This window comes from Grus americana, chromosome 14, assembly GCF_028858705.1.
Source record: "Grus americana isolate bGruAme1 chromosome 14, bGruAme1.mat, whole genome shotgun sequence".
NCBI lineage: Eukaryota > Metazoa > Chordata > Aves > Gruiformes > Gruidae > Grus > Grus americana.
In genome coordinates, this window is record NC_072865.1 from 9,935,476 (window position 1) to 9,951,441 (window position 15,966).

General features: G+C 54.9%; 1 protein-coding gene and 1 long non-coding RNA gene across 2 annotated transcripts in view; one reads left to right on the forward strand and one right to left on the reverse strand.

The window, feature by feature from the left end:
- Positions 1 to 15,966, reverse strand: part of LOC129212930 (uncharacterized) — a 54,678-nt gene that overhangs the window by 32,983 nt on the left and 5,729 nt on the right. The gene's annotated exons all lie outside the window — the stretch shown is intronic.
- Positions 129 to 13,928, forward strand: HRH2 (histamine receptor H2). Its single transcript, XM_054842156.1, has 4 exons — positions 129 to 265; positions 6,092 to 7,609; positions 11,042 to 11,203; positions 13,135 to 13,928. Exons 2-3 carry the CDS (start codon positions 6,522 to 6,524, stop codon positions 11,058 to 11,060), a joined length of 1,107 nt encoding a protein of 368 aa, XP_054698131.1. The 5' UTR covers positions 129 to 265; positions 6,092 to 6,521; the 3' UTR covers positions 11,061 to 11,203; positions 13,135 to 13,928.

Below are 15,966 nucleotides of genomic sequence, written 5' to 3' on the forward strand. Positions count from 1 at the left end.
TTTCAAATTTGCCGGATGATAACCTCAGTGTCTGAGTTCACAGCTTTGATCCCACCCACTTGTGGTCTGACTCATGTTGCAGTCACCATGCTGCCTGGATGTTGGTACGCAGGGAGGGAGGGAGGAGAGGAAGCAACCACAGCTCACAGCACACGCTTCTGCCTTCACAAACTGAGCCACACACGTCAGGGGAAAGTTGGAGGCAGCGCAGCCACAGAGGGCTTCCACCTGCTCAGGGGCAGCAGGAAAGCAGCACCTTTCCCAGGTAAAGCTTTTGCCTTACTTTTCTCTTGGTTGTTACACTGGTAAATCACTTTCTAGATGAGATCTCAGAGGGGTTGGTGGGTTCTCACTGAGGTTGGGGCGTGCTGAGCAGCCCACAATGGGCCACCCGGGTCAGAGCAAGAGGGTGCTGCTTATCAGACTCTCATGCCATCACTGTCCTGCCACACCTGGAGCAGAGGGCAGTTTGGGGACTTTTGCTGGCTCTTAGTGATGGGGACCACTGGAGCCAAAAACATCAGTGTTAGAGCGAAGACGTGGGTGGATTGTGCCCAGGGCGCAGAGGCAAAGCCCTGCCCTACCTGAGCATCTGCAGGAGTGAAGCGTCTCTGCCCAAGCAGCCTCCCCACGAGGTTTGCTACTAAGCCAACTTCTTGCACCGAGCTGCCTGAGCCCTTTCTCTGAGCACCCCAGCCCCTCCACACCATGGCCCTTGGCAGGCATCTGCTGGAGCAAGGGATGCCCCATCCAGGGGCACGGCTGGCTCTGTGGGGCTGGGTACCTCCAAGCTGGGCTGCAGTACTGGCACAGGATGGCAGGGTTGTCCCCAGAGGGATGCAGTGCCCACTGTCCCCCAGCCAGAATAGGCTTCAGTGGAAGGCTGGGACTGCGCTGCTGGGACTCATGCAGCTCCAAGCACACCCATACATCTGGCACCTCTGTTTTCAGTTTCACCTTTCCTGGACACCATCTGCAGAACAAACTTTCAAAATGCTGACTGCTCTGCTGGTTTCCGCATACCTCTCTGGGTTTTCTGCTTTCAGGGGTCCCAAACTCTCTTACCCACTGAGGTCTTTTCCTCCCAGGGAGTGCAATGGAGGGCTGGGGGCTGTGACGGGGAGAGGGATTGCGTCCTGCCTCCCCCACCCCCTCTGCTCACACTGGAGGCAGTGATTGCCCCTGTGTAGTGGTCAGGGTCCAGGCTGGAATGGGGCAGAGAGCACCAGGCTGCAGAGGAGACAAAGGAGCTGGGACAAAAGTGTCAGGGGATACAGCCAGGCAGGACCCCGGTGTGTCCCCCAAAGCCCCAGGGGAACAGAGAGGTTGCAAAGGGGCTCTGCAAAAATGAGACTTCAGCTGTGTGCACCTGTAAGACTATGGTGTGAGCTGTGTCTACCCATCCAAATAGGAGCATGGGGCGCCTTGGATAGGTGAGCGCCCACGAGCAGCACACCCTGCAGCCCTGCCCTGGGGAGCAGAGGGGAGACGAGCGATTGCTAGGAAGAGATGGAGGCAAGGGAGCAGGAGCTCCAGCGACGGGGTTCACTGAGTGCAGGGGAGGAGGCGTGCTGGGGGATGCTACGGGGTGCAGCACCGTGTGGGTGGCATGGGGAGGAGCACAGTTCTTCCCGAAAGGCTGCTCATAAACCAGAAACCACCCCAGCAAAGGGCTGTTTCAATCATCCTCCGCCAGAGCCGTGAGCCTGCCTCACAATGGGACAAGGCCAAATTTGCCAGAATTGGGGCTTGAAGGCAATGTGAGAGGGAATAAATGTGAGAGTGGCACAGAAGCTGGCTTACCCTGCTGTCCATGGGAGGGGTCCCAGCCCTGCCCACTCCCCACCATCAAATCTCAAATATCCTCTTTCAAATCAGAAGAAATCCCCACCCTCCTGCCCATCGCACAGCTGAAGTATCTCTTACATTGTGCCCAGATGTTTAATCTCTGGAAGCACTTGAACATAATTTTAGAAAAAGCCATGACGCTCTGCTGCGAGGGAATTTACTTTGCTCCTAAGTGACTTCTGCCGGCACTTTGCTCATAAAGAAGCTAACGCAGGAGGCAGAGTGACGTTGCAGGTCTGCCTGAGAGCAGAGCCATCCTGTCCCCAGGACAGAGCTAAAATGCTCCATGCGGAGCTTCTCCTGAGCCCCCAACCATGACTGTTGGTGCCCTTTCAGATAGCGGGAAACGCTTCCCAAAGACAGGCAGCCACGTTCAGGCACTCACTGAGTGCTCCTTTCAGCTCGTGGTGCCGATGTACCTAGGCTTTTAACACATTTCAAACAAACCTATTACGCTAGAAGTAGAAGCACATGAATGGAGAGCAGCAAACGTATTACCTACGCTGCCAGAGCAGGCACTGCATCCCATTAGTCTTGATGCAAAAGTGCTGGAGTAAACGATGCTGAAAGATAGGGAGAAGGAATAAAAGGGTAAAATGCAACAGAAATCTCCCATGGACAAATCAGAGCCCCCTCCCCAGGAGATATAATTGCCACTTTAAAATGGGAACACGGTGTATCAAATGTAACATGGGCTGCAACAGAGCAGAAAATACCTATTCAGGCAGGAGAAGGCAGGAATTACTAAGAGAATTGTAAGGAGGCTAATGGGGAGACAATAGCACATTACAATGGCAGGATCATTAATGCTCCAGAGAAGGCTATTAATAGAGTTCCTTAAAGATCCGCCTAGAGATAAATTTTATTTAATGGTTTTCATTAGTGATCTTGGCTTAGAAAACAGGAGCTTCTCTAAGAAAAGGTACTGGTGAGAAACTTGGGAGAAGTTTTGAACTGGACAAAGGACTAAGTACTACAGGAGATGAACCAGAGGATCCAAAGATTGACAGAAACAACAGGCTGGCACAAGTTCATATGCTTAGGGACTAACAGCAAAAATTGCTACTCTAAGCAGCTAAAAACACCATAGGAGAAATATTTGGCTTTTAGGGAACCCCAGGATGATTGCAACAAAACAAATGCAACCTGACAAGTCTTCACAGCAGAGAAAGTGTCTGTCAGAGCACCAGCGCCACTGGAAAAGGCACTAGAAGGATGACCCAGAAGCAATGTCCTGCTCTGGTCCCTCACTGTCGGAAGGGTGATTTTTGAACCAGGAATAAGTCCAGGCTGTGATAATGAGGATAATCAGGTAAACATAAAAGCTGCCTGGTGAGACAGGGCTGGAAGGGTATCATTTATTCAGGCTATTGCTAGAAAGGCTGCCATGGGAAACAGCTGCTCCACTCATACATCGAGGAGTTAATGAACTCGCTCTGCCAAAACACCACAGGAGCAGAGGACGCAGACCTGATGTTAGAGGTGGCTGTGAGTGACCTGAGCAGAAAAGTAGGGGCAGATGTGGAGTACCAGAGGGGTGATGCTCCAGGAGAGCGCACTGAGCTGGGTACATTGCCCTGGGGACTGTGCTCTGACAGCAGTGGGCTGACCCCACAGCCCCCCCTCTACACCAACCCTCCAGCCTGCTTTTCCTGCAAAGCCATGTTGGAGGATGCAATCACTTGGGGGAATGTTTCCATGACATAATTTGGCCAAGGGATACAGGAAAGTCCCACCCCACCCCACCCCCCCGCCACCATTAGGGTTGCAACATCCCATGTCCGAGCTGGCAGGCAGCAAGTCCTGCTCTGTCCTGTGCAGGAACAAAGTCCCAAGGATTTGCAGGCAGCAGAGCCATGCAGCCCAAGTGTGCAGGGAGGGTGCCCATGCCTGGGCTTTGACAGCCAGCAAGAACCCAGCTCTACCTGGCTCCTCTGCAGGGACGGGGACACCTCTGTCCCCTTCATTTGGGGACCCCCTGCTCCTTTCTTCCACAGCTCAGCCCAGTGGCTCCATATTTCATTCGGAAATACTTTCTACTCCCTGCCCAAGGGAAAAAAAAAAAATAAAAGAAAGTGCTCATTTCTTGCCCTGAGCTAATTAGAAAAAGCACTAAGAAACAAAACTACTTCTGGCCAGGGCTGCAGTGCAGGGCTGCACCGGGGACTGCCCCGTGGTGCTGCCTGCACTGCGGCAGGTACCGAGCACATCGATGTGCCCCAAGCTGGGACCCACCAGCGGAGCCCGAACCGAGCACTGGCAGTGCCCACGTGAGCTGCAAGAGCTGATGGCAGGAGCAGGTTGTTGATGTGTGGTGAAGCAGCCACGTAGGAAGCTGCAATCCACCCACAGCATTTTCTAAGTGTGCTACTCCCCCTATAATTTATCCTGCCATTTCCACATGTTGGGAGCAATGAAAAAACATCCCTTTCACTTGGAAATACCCTTCTCTGAGAACAACCTGTTCTCGTCATTGCCGTCAGCGGGCAGGCAGCACTCAGCTTGTTCCACGCTCCTTTTGTGCGCGAACAAAGAGCTTTCCATGGCAAGAGCCTGCACTGCAGCAGGAGGTGAGGAACCGCTCCTCATGCTGCCACCGTGGCTGAAAGCATCGCATCCCGCTCCCAACAGCCTTAATCCCAGCACCCAAATTCAGAGGACCCCCTGTATGACAATGAGTTTGCTCTGCTCAGCAGAAGGCTTCCCATGGGCCGGTTCATCACTTGTCATTCACTTTCAATTCTTTTAGAAGCAGCAGGGCTGCAAGGATCATCTCTAATCTCACCGGTCCAGTCCCCATCTCTCCACCATACAGCTCCTGGCAATCAATGGTTATGTACTCATGCAGTCTCCCAGGCATGGTCCCTCCCTTGGCCCCCACACCTTTAACCTTGAATCAAAGACATAAATCAACTGAAGAGTATTTCAGCCTGCTCCACATCATTATCTTCTTCTTGCAAGGGGAGTTTAACCTTAAAATCTCACCTCTGTCCTCTGCCAAGTCTGAACCTTTTCCTTTCCTGGAGTTTCTGCTGTTTGCTCCATCTCTGCACCTGTTGCACCCTGCGGAGAATCAGCTCCACCTTCCTGCACAAGCCTGTGCACCACCAGAGAGGGCTTCACTGCCATTCCATGGGCTGCAGAGAGCCTGGAGAGCTGGGTCCTGCACCGCCCGTGGGGATGGGCACAGGTCTCCCCCACCAGCACATCGGGGAGGATGGGGAGACCCATCAGCTCACTTGGGAAGTGCACGGGGGGGGGGGACGGACGACACCACAGCTGCAGCACAGGCAGCTGGGCTCCTCAGCCCGCTCCCAGCCCCCTCTCTTGTCCCTGCAGTGCCTCCATTTTCCTTTAGGCACCTTCCTGACATTAGCATTGCTTGCAATCACACAGGAACCAAAGTTGTAGTGTGGTCCTGGAGGCCAACGTAATCAGCAGCTAAAAGCTCTTTTGGAGGTTAGATGGGTTTGCTGTGTTGTTTCTGCCCTTACAAAATATGGGGTTTTGTTACGTACATCCAGACAGAAAATAGTAACAAAAAGTAAGTCTACAAGGGATGTTCTCCACTCTGTATGCCTGCCCCACAGCAGGAGCAGCTCCATCCAAGCTCTCCCTGAAAAACAAGCCTCCGTGCTGCCCCTCAGCTGCTGGGAACAGGACTGACAAAGCTGTGGGAGCCCTTGCCAGCCATCTCCTCCCTAGGACATTGCACCAGTAACAAATAGGTTCCTCTTTCCTCCCAGGGCCCTGAGCAGAGTGAGGATTTCTCCTCTGGGCTACAGGAGCCAGCGTGGTTCCTGACAGCAGGGACCAACACGAGGCACGGGCTGCTGCAAAGTGCAGATACAAAGGCAAAGTTTACAGCAACAGCTAGGCTTCAGAAGTTACGTAGTGGTGACTAATTTTGCTAGACTGTATAAGAAAAAGCACAATGCTTTCTCAAGAAAACTCTTCTGTAATATCCTCCCCAGTCCTCATTTTTATCATAAGCCTATAGGAACTCAGTGCCTCTAAAATCCCTGCCCTCTCTCAAGAGCCCAGTGTTACATGGGCACCCCTGGGGTTGAGGGAGGCCAGTTGGCAGGGACGTGTGTGCCTGGCTGCCAAGGGACTTTCCAATTCAGATTTAAGTGGGCTGGAGCATCCAGGGAAACACAAATGCCCCATTTCTGGAGGGGTTTGAAGGGCAGCTCAAAGGACCTTTGCCCACTGCAGCTCTGAGTCGGTGCTTTCTTTGCAGATTGTCATCAAGAGGTAGCAAAGCTCTGTCCCTACTGGAGCACTGCTGATCGCTGCCACCAACCAAACATGCAGAGTGCATGAGACCCCACGAGACCTGACCCCGTAGTCACTCAGAGGAAAGCAGAAGGCAGGAGAGGAAAAGGGAGCAGTTAAGACCCACCAGCAGCTGTCATGGGGGATCAGCTCCAGCACTGAGAGCCCGGATGGGGCCAATGGGCACAAGCGAGTCGCAAGGCCACATCTTTCCCTAGACCATGTCATTCCTAGCATACAAGGCTGAACATGTGAAGTGACTCTACAATGTTCTCCAGGGTCACTGTAGGCCCAAGGTCGCTTTGCAAAGGGCTGTAGGGCTGCTTCGTAGAGACTCACTCCAAGTAGCTTTGGGGCCAGTGAGATCAGGACTGCTCCATCCATGCAACTGCACTATGGATCTGTGTAACAACCATACAAGCTCTCAAAAAAAGATGGACTTCACCATGCAGCTGCTGGTCGGGTCCTGCCTCATCATCCTCATCGTGATCACTCTCTGCGGTAACATCATCGTCTGCCTGGCCGTCACCCTTGACCGCCGGCTCCGCAGCTTGACAAACTGCATCATTGTCTCCTTGGCCATCACCGACTTGCTGCTAGGCCTCCTTGTGCTGCCATTCTCTGCCTTCTATGAACTCACCAAAGAGTGGCCCTTCGGCAGTATTTTGTGCAACATCTACACCAGCCTGGACGTCATGCTGTGCACAGCTTCCATCCTCAACCTCTTCATGATTAGTCTGGACCGCTACTTTGCTGTCACCACCCCACTCCACTACAGCCAGCTGGTCACCCCCTCCCGGGTGGCTGTGGGTTTGGTTGTTATTTGGACCGTTTCACTGATGGTCTCCTTTCTACCCATCCACCTGGGCTGGAACACCAATGGGACAGCAGTCCAAAACACAGTCACCAACTGCAGCAATGAGTGCATACTGGAGGTGAACCCTGTGTATGGGCTAGTGGATGCCTTGCTCACTTTCTACATCCCTTTGGTCATCATGTGCATCACCTACTACCAGATATTCAAGATAGCAAGGGAGCAAGCCAAGAGGATAAACCACACATGGTGCTGCAGCAGCAACTCCCCCATGCCACCCATGGTGAAAGAACACAAAGCCACTGTGACACTGGCAGTGGTGTTGGGAGCATTCATTGTGTGCTGGTTCCCCTATTTCACAGTGTTCACGTACCGGGGGATGTGGGGGGACAGCAGGGTGAAAGGCACACCCATGTCCATTGTTCTCTGGCTGGGCTATGCCAACTCAGCCCTGAACCCCATCCTGTATGGGACGTTCAACAGGGATTTCCGGGTGGCGTACCAGAACTTGCTGCGCTGCTGGAGGACTGGGGGCCCCAGGAGCTCTCACCTGCCTCCCCTCCAGAAGGCCCAGTCCAAGGACAGGAGCTGCAGGCAGGAGGGTAAACCCCTGAAACTGGAGATGAGGAACGGGAAGGGGATCTTGCTGACCCACGGAGCCCTCAAGAGGTAAGAGCCTTCTTACATGTGGGGCTTTGATGGTAGATCCAGCCCCAAAGATGAAGGCAGAGGTGGGTACCCCACATTGCCAATGAACTTTTAAGCAATGAGCCAACGTCCCAGCAGAATACCCTTGCCCAGGCTACTCTTGCTCTTTGCAGCCACTCAGAAATTCATCACCACCAGCAGGGACCCAGCTCATGTCCCTCCATGCCAGCAGCACAGATCCAGTTACTCCAGCTTCACACATGGCTGGCCACCCCTGCGCACACCACCCATTGACAGGGAGCACAAAATATCCCTGGCTTTGCTGGGTAACAGGAACAGTTTTGCCATCAGAATTTGCTGTACAGAATGGGGTGCAGCCATTAGTTGCAGCTGCTCCAAAAAAAACCAGCCATGTCCCTCTCCCCAGTGGCGGGCAGCCAGCAAAACCTGTGCACACAGCAGCGGGGAGCTTGGGAAAGGTGATCACCCATCACAGGGCAAGCAACAGGGTGTTAGCCCTGGGGCACAGAGTTGGGGCACCCGCATCAGGTTGCGAGTCCCTGCAGGAGCCAAGAGCATAGAATCATAGAGCTGGGTCCCCAGCTCCCTGCAGAGCAGCTCAGCAGTCTCCCTTCCCAGCCGAGCCACACGCCCTCACCATTTCGGCTGTCAGTTTGCATTAGCAGTGAATTCAGCCAACAGCAAGTTCCATTCCCATCTCTGGAAAGGAGCAAGAATAGCCAAAATTAGTTTGGCAGATGTGTTTAGAAATACAAATACCTATGTAAAGTTAGGGCCAAAAATTCCCTCAGTGCCACAGTCACGGGGGTCACACCCCTCGGAGGAGCGTGGGTGCAGCAAAGGAGCAGGATGGGTGCAAGGCAGATGACCTCTATTCCAGGCTGCAGCACCAACCCCCTCCCTGGGCACCCATGTCCCCGCAGGGCTGGGCCACCCACATACCACCTTGCTCAGAGGCATTCACCCACCTGAGCATAAGGAGAATGGAGAAGCATGCTGCATGCCGCGATACAAACTGCTGGTCCCAAGACTTTAATCTAACTTCTAGGCAGTGCTTGATAAGCAGCCCAGAAACTTTCCATCCACAGATAAGGAGCCCTTTGACTCCCTGTTCCCAGCGTGCCGGCAAAGAAGCCACACTTGTGCTCTCCTGCAGCACATGCCCTTGACCCTGTCCCAGAAACACAGTCTCAAGCCACCAGAAGGAGAACATAGGGAAGTGAATCAAAGGGTAGAGCCATCCCAAAGGCTCAGCTGGCATCACACCTCCTCTGGGGCTCAGATGCAACTTTACCCAAGGCAGAAGGGCAGCTTGGGGCAAGGGAGTCTGCCAGGAGACACAAAGAGATGGATAAGTGCAAACAAGCACAAGAATGCAGCTCCTGGGGCTGCCTTTTCAGTTTCTGAGGAACTAATAAAGAATGCAAAGGTATAGTATTCAGTTGTATACAAAAACCTAGGTAGAGCATGTGCGTGGCACGGTAGAGATGCTTCTGCCAACATACAAAGAGTGAGCTGTGCTGTTTCTCACACAAAAGTGCAGCTCCTGGGCAAACCAGGTACTCAAGAACCAGGGCTCTGCAGCTGGCTGGGAAACAGGCCAGTGGGACTTCCCTACGCAGCCGAGAGGAAAAACGTCAGTGACTACAGAGTACTGCCTTACCACAAAGGGAGCATAATGAGATGGAGAGAAAGAAAAGGGGAAGATAAATGGGTTTCTGTTCCCCACGCAGAGGTCAGGGTCACTGACAAGCTGGCTTTCCCAGGTAGACAAGATCCTTCCCCTGGCTTCCAGGGGGCCTGATCCTGCTACAGGAGTTGTATCCTAAGCCCACGCTGGGGTCAGCAGCAGCCAGGGGACCTCCATCCCCAAACTCTCAGCGTGCAGATGCCTGGTGCCAACAGGACTTGACAAGAGACACAGCACAGGGACCCAGCGGGTGGCTCCCCACTGTCCTCACCCCTGCGGGGTAAAGCTCCCCCATTGCTAAATATCAACCCCAATGAGTGCCCCAGCTGGATTTGCTCCTGGGGTGCAGAAGGTTGGAGGGAAGAGGGCAAGTGGCAGCCAGTGCCACACAGTGAAGATACACGAGACAGGAACTCTGGGGAAGAGACAGAAGATGACTCAAGCATGAGGATGTTTCTTGACCTTTTTAAATCCAGAAAACTCCTTCCCACCCTACACAGCACCACTGCTGTGGTTTCTTCTGCTTGCAATCAGACAAGAGTTGCTCAAGTACCAAATTATCAGTTACTGCTTTTACTTTCTCTACTTTCCTTAGCTTCCTCACTTGCACAGAAATGATGCATCAAGGTCACGTGGGGGCCCTTCCAACCCTTTTTTCCGTAGTCAGATATATAAACATCTGCAGTTGGCAGATGATCTGGATCAACTAATACCACACAAGACAGGCGGGCACAGGATTTACCTGTACACCAAAAGCTTGGCGGCCAGTTTCATCCCAAGCACAAACCAAGCTGGTTCCTCTCTCCCCTTCCCTACTGCGTAGTCTTCCCAGGCCACGTTAACAGAAAAAGACCAACGTGAATCACTCCACAAACTCATAACCCCCCCAAATAAGGACCAGAGCTCAGAAGAGCTCTGCTCAGAGCAGCTCCACAGGGTCATTTAGGGGAAGTGCAAGCAACAGTATTTTGAACCATTGTCCTTAATAACAATGTTATTTCCTGTTAAAAGGCACAAAGAAAAGACCAGCAAACAATAGTGGGAATACTGGAGAACTGCAGCCAGTCCCAAGGGTGTCAGAAGCAGGGACAGGGAGTCAGAGTCATCACTGCTTCGGAAATCAAAAGGCCACAGGAGTACTGCAGCCATTAAAAGGCTGGAGGCATTTCCATGGGTGAGAACCGGGTAGGATGGAGAATGCAGGGCCAGGCAGGGATGCGAGGGAAGATAGCTGCTTCTGTCTCCCCAGCAGGCACCAAAAGGGCAAGGCAACTCGCACAAAACCAGTAAAGGAAAGCACTACTTGTACGCACAACACCTGACAGACCTCAGGAACCCGCTTCACTGCGGTGGGACAGGACTCTGAAGGGGAGCGTGCCGAGCACTGGGCATGGCTGTAGGTTGCGAGACCAGTCCCTGAGGACCACAGAGATTAAAAGCCTGAGAGAAAGAGCATTCAGTGCTTACCAGGAGGTATCGGGCAGAAAACGCCAAATCTGAGTGAGCAGCTCTGGACCACTCTTGCACACATCAGCTGTGCTCAGGGCAGCTTGGGGCAGGACCGTGGCCGCGACATACAGGCAGAGAGAAGCCAGTTCCTGTAGGAAAGGATCACTGTCCCAGTCACAACAGCAGACGCCAGGCAGGCAGTACCTGGTACTCCACAGAGCAAAGCAGGGCTCAGCCTGACACTGACCAACTGATTTTTTTTTTTTTCCCCTCTTTTCTTTAACCCTTTCCAGCACCGGAGCTTTCCCATGAGTCTCAGCCAGCCCGCTGCCCCAGGACCCACCTCTCCAAGCCTTCTACTCCTAGCTGCTCTCTTCTCAAATCCTGTGAGGTTGAAAGGACAATACTCAATTTTCCTCAGGGAGAAACTTAACGGCAGAGGCAAGGGTCACAGGGTGAGTACGGGGCTGGGATCGCTGGGTACACATGAGGGGAGGGGGCAGCTGTCCCTGCTGTGGCACCCACTGCATTTTCCCTGGCCCAGCCATCCCATCCAGATGGCTCTCGGTGCAGAGGGTCATACCATCAGGAATGCATCCTCACTCCTCTCTCCAGCACCATTTGCTCTCCAAACCCAGCCCCAAGCTCAGGTGAGGTGCACAGAGCTGCACACGATCCCCCCCCACGGCTGCGCTGGAGGTGTGCGCTTACACAACTGCCCTGCAATGCCCTGGAAGATGCCTGCATCTTGCCTGTCCCTCCACGCGCTGCAGAGGCAGCTGTGTTCAGACCTCAGATTTCCAGCACGCTTCATTTTCATGCAAGCCTATGTCGGCTTCACATAAATTGCCGGCAGCTTTCGCAGGGATGCTGGCAGGGCTCCCAGGGTGAGGGGCTGATGCTGCACCACACATTGCCGCGCTCTCGCAGCAGTGCTGGGCTTGAGGACATGGCTGCCACGCATGGGGATGCCTCTCAGCTCCAGAGAGCCACTTTGTGCAGCTCTTCTTGGAGAGAGCCAGGCAAGGTCACCCCGACCTCCACATGTACTCCCTCCAATGCTGCATGCTGATAACCTGGGCTCTCCCATATTGACTGTGCCCTGGGGGGAAAAATACAGTCCCTCACGTGCTGGAAGCTAGGTACACTCGTCCCTACTGCACATCGGGCACTGCTAACCTTAGCCAAGGTTATGGCAAGAGCTGGTGCTGCCTGCACACACACGCAGCTGGAAGGGAGCTGGGGCTGTTGTAGCAGAGTGCAGGGCCCCCCACCCTGGGGCACAGCATCAGCCTGCACCTCTCAGAGGGACTCCCCCTGAGTCACCCTGGAAATGCCATTGCCCATCAGCAGGAGAACCAGAGGCTTGGAGAGCAAGGTGGCAGGGCAGGGCAGTGAGGTCCCCATGACCTCAGCAGGCCCTGCTGGGCTGCAAGTCCCTAGATGTGACTTACCAAGGCACAAGCATCATTCAGCAGGGAGGTCGTAGTGCAGAGGCTGCTCCCCAGGGTGGCATCGCCATGGCCCCAGCACTGCCACAGGAGGGAGCGGGGTGAAACCCTACGCCTGGAAGGCACAACAGCTCACAGTGAACCTCCTCGGGGCAGACACGGTACACACACGCACCCCCCCAGCAGCGCAGACACAAGGCAGAGTCATCTCTGCTTCTGTCATTGCCTGACAGCGGGGGCAGAGGGAACGCTAATTCCAGCTGCTTCATGCTTTCCCTTTCTGTGCTGCACATATCTTCCGAAACGCATGTAGTTTCCATGAAGTAAAAGTAAACTACCAGCCATCCTCTGAGAGGCCGCTAATCTAATCAGCGGAATGAAGCAAACTCAGTCTGGGGGAGAGGTTTGCAGGAGATCTGAGGTCCTGGCGTGGCCACAGATTTCCTCTCTACACCATGGGGGTGGAGACAGGAAATGGCACCTCACACAGAGCACCCACCCGAAAGAGTCCCCAACCTGAACGAACCCCCAACCCACTTGCAGCAGCAGGGAAAGGGGCCACAGGAGAAGGAGCACTGCCAATCCCAGGACACCTACTTTTATCAAGCTCTTTGCAGAGGCAACAACCCTGCCGCTGCTGGCTGGCCCAAGCGGATGGGAAGAGCATGCAGAGAAAGCCACAAAGCAAAATAATGTTATTCAGAGGGATGTCGGATGATGGGTCCTGTGGTGACGTGACCCTGCTCAGCTCTGCCCAAGTATCAGCACATAGCTGTGTGCTGCTAAGAGCATCCTCACAGCATCACACCACAGTCCCTCCCAGGCACAGTAGGTGCTTAATGCAGCATCTCTTATGCTGAGGAACATGAAAGGGGAGGAAGGGGACCTACTTGCACCCTGCAAATCTATTGAAACCCCTCTCTGTTTCCCTGCAGGATCCCTGCTGTGGCACACAGCATCTGTTCCATCCCCAGACACTGCTGGAGAGGCCTTTGCCTGCCCAAGTTTCTTCCCAGGAGGGTGGCGTGTTTGAAGAGCCTCAGAGGAGATGCAGAAGAACTCCCCTGCCCCATCGGGGCCATGACACCTCCAGCGTCGAGCCCCACACCGGCAGGCAGTGGCGCCGGGTCAGGAGCCAGCACGTGCCCCCAGCAGGGCCAGGATAGGGGTGCCCTCCCCAGGCCCAGGGCAGCAGGTCAGGCTGAGAGGGCACAGGGCGGGGGAAAAAGGGGCTGCAGTCAAGGTCTTGGTACCAAACAGACCAGCCTAGGATGAAGAAGGGGAACACAGGCACTACCCTGCCTGGTGCCCTGTCCAAGTGACCTACCCTCCCCTCGGAGGGGGGATAGGGAAGGGTGGGCAATGTGGCAAGCGGGCTAGGCACGATGGATGTCAGTAGCCACAAGTGCCAGATGTCCGCGCACAGGATGCCCAGTCCTGCTGCATCCATGCCCGGGCAAGCCTGCCTCACATGTTGGGGAGGTTTTGGCATCATCAGGGCTGTCCCTGCTCTTTGTGTCTGCTTCACACGCCCTGTCCCAGCCCCATGGCAAAAAAGGAGAGAGGCCCTGGAGCCTTCTGGGCCATGGGGAGACACTAAGCAGCTGGGGTTTGTCCCTGGGCTCTGCCCTCCGCAGCAAATCAACACTAAGACTGCCAAAACAGAATGTTTCTGGACTGAGTCTGTGCAGAAGTCAATGGTATAAAAATCTATTTAACAGAGGAAAAATGAGATGATTGATTTATTTGGGCATGCTCTGTCCTGAAAAGAGCCTCCCTGTCCCCCTATACCCTGCTATCTCATCTCTCTGCTGGGACAGAGCCTGAACACACACAGCACAAGCTCCCAGGATGCAGGTTGCAGCCCCCCTGAGCAGGGCTGCTCTCCCCCCACCAGAGAGCACTTTGCCCTGTGCAACCAGCTAGATGATCCCCCCAGGTCCCTGAGCTGGTGGGAAGAAGGGAGCAACAGGTAGTGAGGACTGGCTAAGACAGGAACAAACAAAATCCCCTCCTGTGCTATGGGGCAAGAGTTTTCCTCCTGGAATAAGCCTGACTCACATCACACCTGAACACAGCATGCTCTTCTGCACTCCACAGCACCCCCAGGGCACAGTGGGGCACAGACAGACCCCTGTTTGTCAGATCCCGGGAAGGGAGGGTGCTGAGCCCCCAACCCAGCTGGTTTCGTGTGTGCCAGGGCTTTGCCCCTGGGAGAGAGAACAGGCAAGGGCAGGGCTCGCTCCCAGGTGCCCCTCCAGCTGCTCCGGGACACTCCTGCCCCCAGCCTCGGGGGTCTCTCGGCGGGTGGGGGGGTGCCTGGAAGCGGCTCCCTGCACGGGACCAGGCCGGGATGCCTGACACCCCACTCGGCGAGTGTCAGGACCCGGGGGACCAGGGGACGCCCGCACTCACACGGCCCCCAGCCATGCTGCCGCTCTGTGGGGCACCGCGCCCCCGCCCCGGGCACCCCGCCAGGCCCGGCCGTGCGGCGGGGGCCGGCGCGGCGGCAGCGCAGGCTCGGAGCTCCCCCTGCTTGCTGCCGGGGACAGACCTGCCTGCCCGGCCCCTCGCTCCCCGCCACGCCACGGGGCTTCACTAACCAACGCACCGGGCTGGGTGCCCCAAAACACCCACGGCTCGGGCAGGGCTCCCCTCCCACCCGGCACAGCGGATCCCGGTCAGCTCCCCAATCCCCCTGCCACCCCCAGAGCGACCGCAGCGGTTAGTCTCAGTACCTACCGCTTGCACAACAATGGATTTAGCCTTCCACCAGTAAGCAGAGATTGCAAAGAGCAAATGGCTTCCAAAGAGCACGGAGGGCTGGGGGGTGGGTTGCAGCCCCAGTGCCCCACAGCACCCAGCCAGGGCAGCACCGAGCCCCACCAAAGCACCAGCGGGCAGGGAAAAGCCTGCAGCGAGGTGATGCCCTGGGAGGACACATCCCCTCCCCGGTCCTCCCTCACGTAGCCAGGGAGCTACAAGCCCCCTGGGGTGAGCACCTCACAGCAGAAGGACACATTACCTCACCAGCACCGTCCTCTGCAGAGCCAGGAAACGAGTCCCCACAGCCAAGCACACAGAGGACTCATCTTCTCCAAACAAACTAGACAAGAACAGGCCTTAAAACTCCTGTAGCATCCACACTTCAGTCCAGCTCAGGGAGGAAGAACTGGCAAACACGCACCCAAACCCCCACCACCTATGATAACAATTAGAGACTTATCTAATTGCAAAAATAATTGCAATTGAAGTGTTTAATTACCATACTAAGCAGGAAGAGCTGCTTCCGACTGTTCCAGTAGCACTCCCAATCCATCAAACAAGGTTTGGGGCTTGTTTGGGTGTTGGGTTTTTTTTATTATTATTAGATTGCAGCCCCGGGGGATGAAGAGATTTGCTAATTAGGGTCTTGGAGAACAGCTACCAATTCACAAACACTTGCTTTTAATTTCAATACTAACAAGGCTGGAAGGGGGAGAAATCCAAAATGCAGAACATCTGTGGCAGTTGCTATCTGCAGCTCTGCTGCCCCACACCCCTCATCTGGCTGGCTGAGGCCTGACACCACTCGGTGCATGGACCAGAGACCATGGGGGTGGGTTGGCTCAGTGCAAGCACAGGCAGTGTGAAGCTTCCACGCCAGGTCACTGCTGTCACCGCAGCCATCGAGCAAGCTAATCCCAGCATCGATCATCTATCTGATCCCCTGGGGACCATTGACTATGGTGGCTTTCGGTGATGGGCTAATCCCGTTCCTGGGGCAG

What these genes read in the sequence shown, in the direction of transcription:
- HRH2 (XM_054842156.1), top strand. Translation starts at nt 6,522, where the DNA reads ATGGATCTGTGTAACAACCATACAAGCTCTCAAAAAAAGATGGACTTC.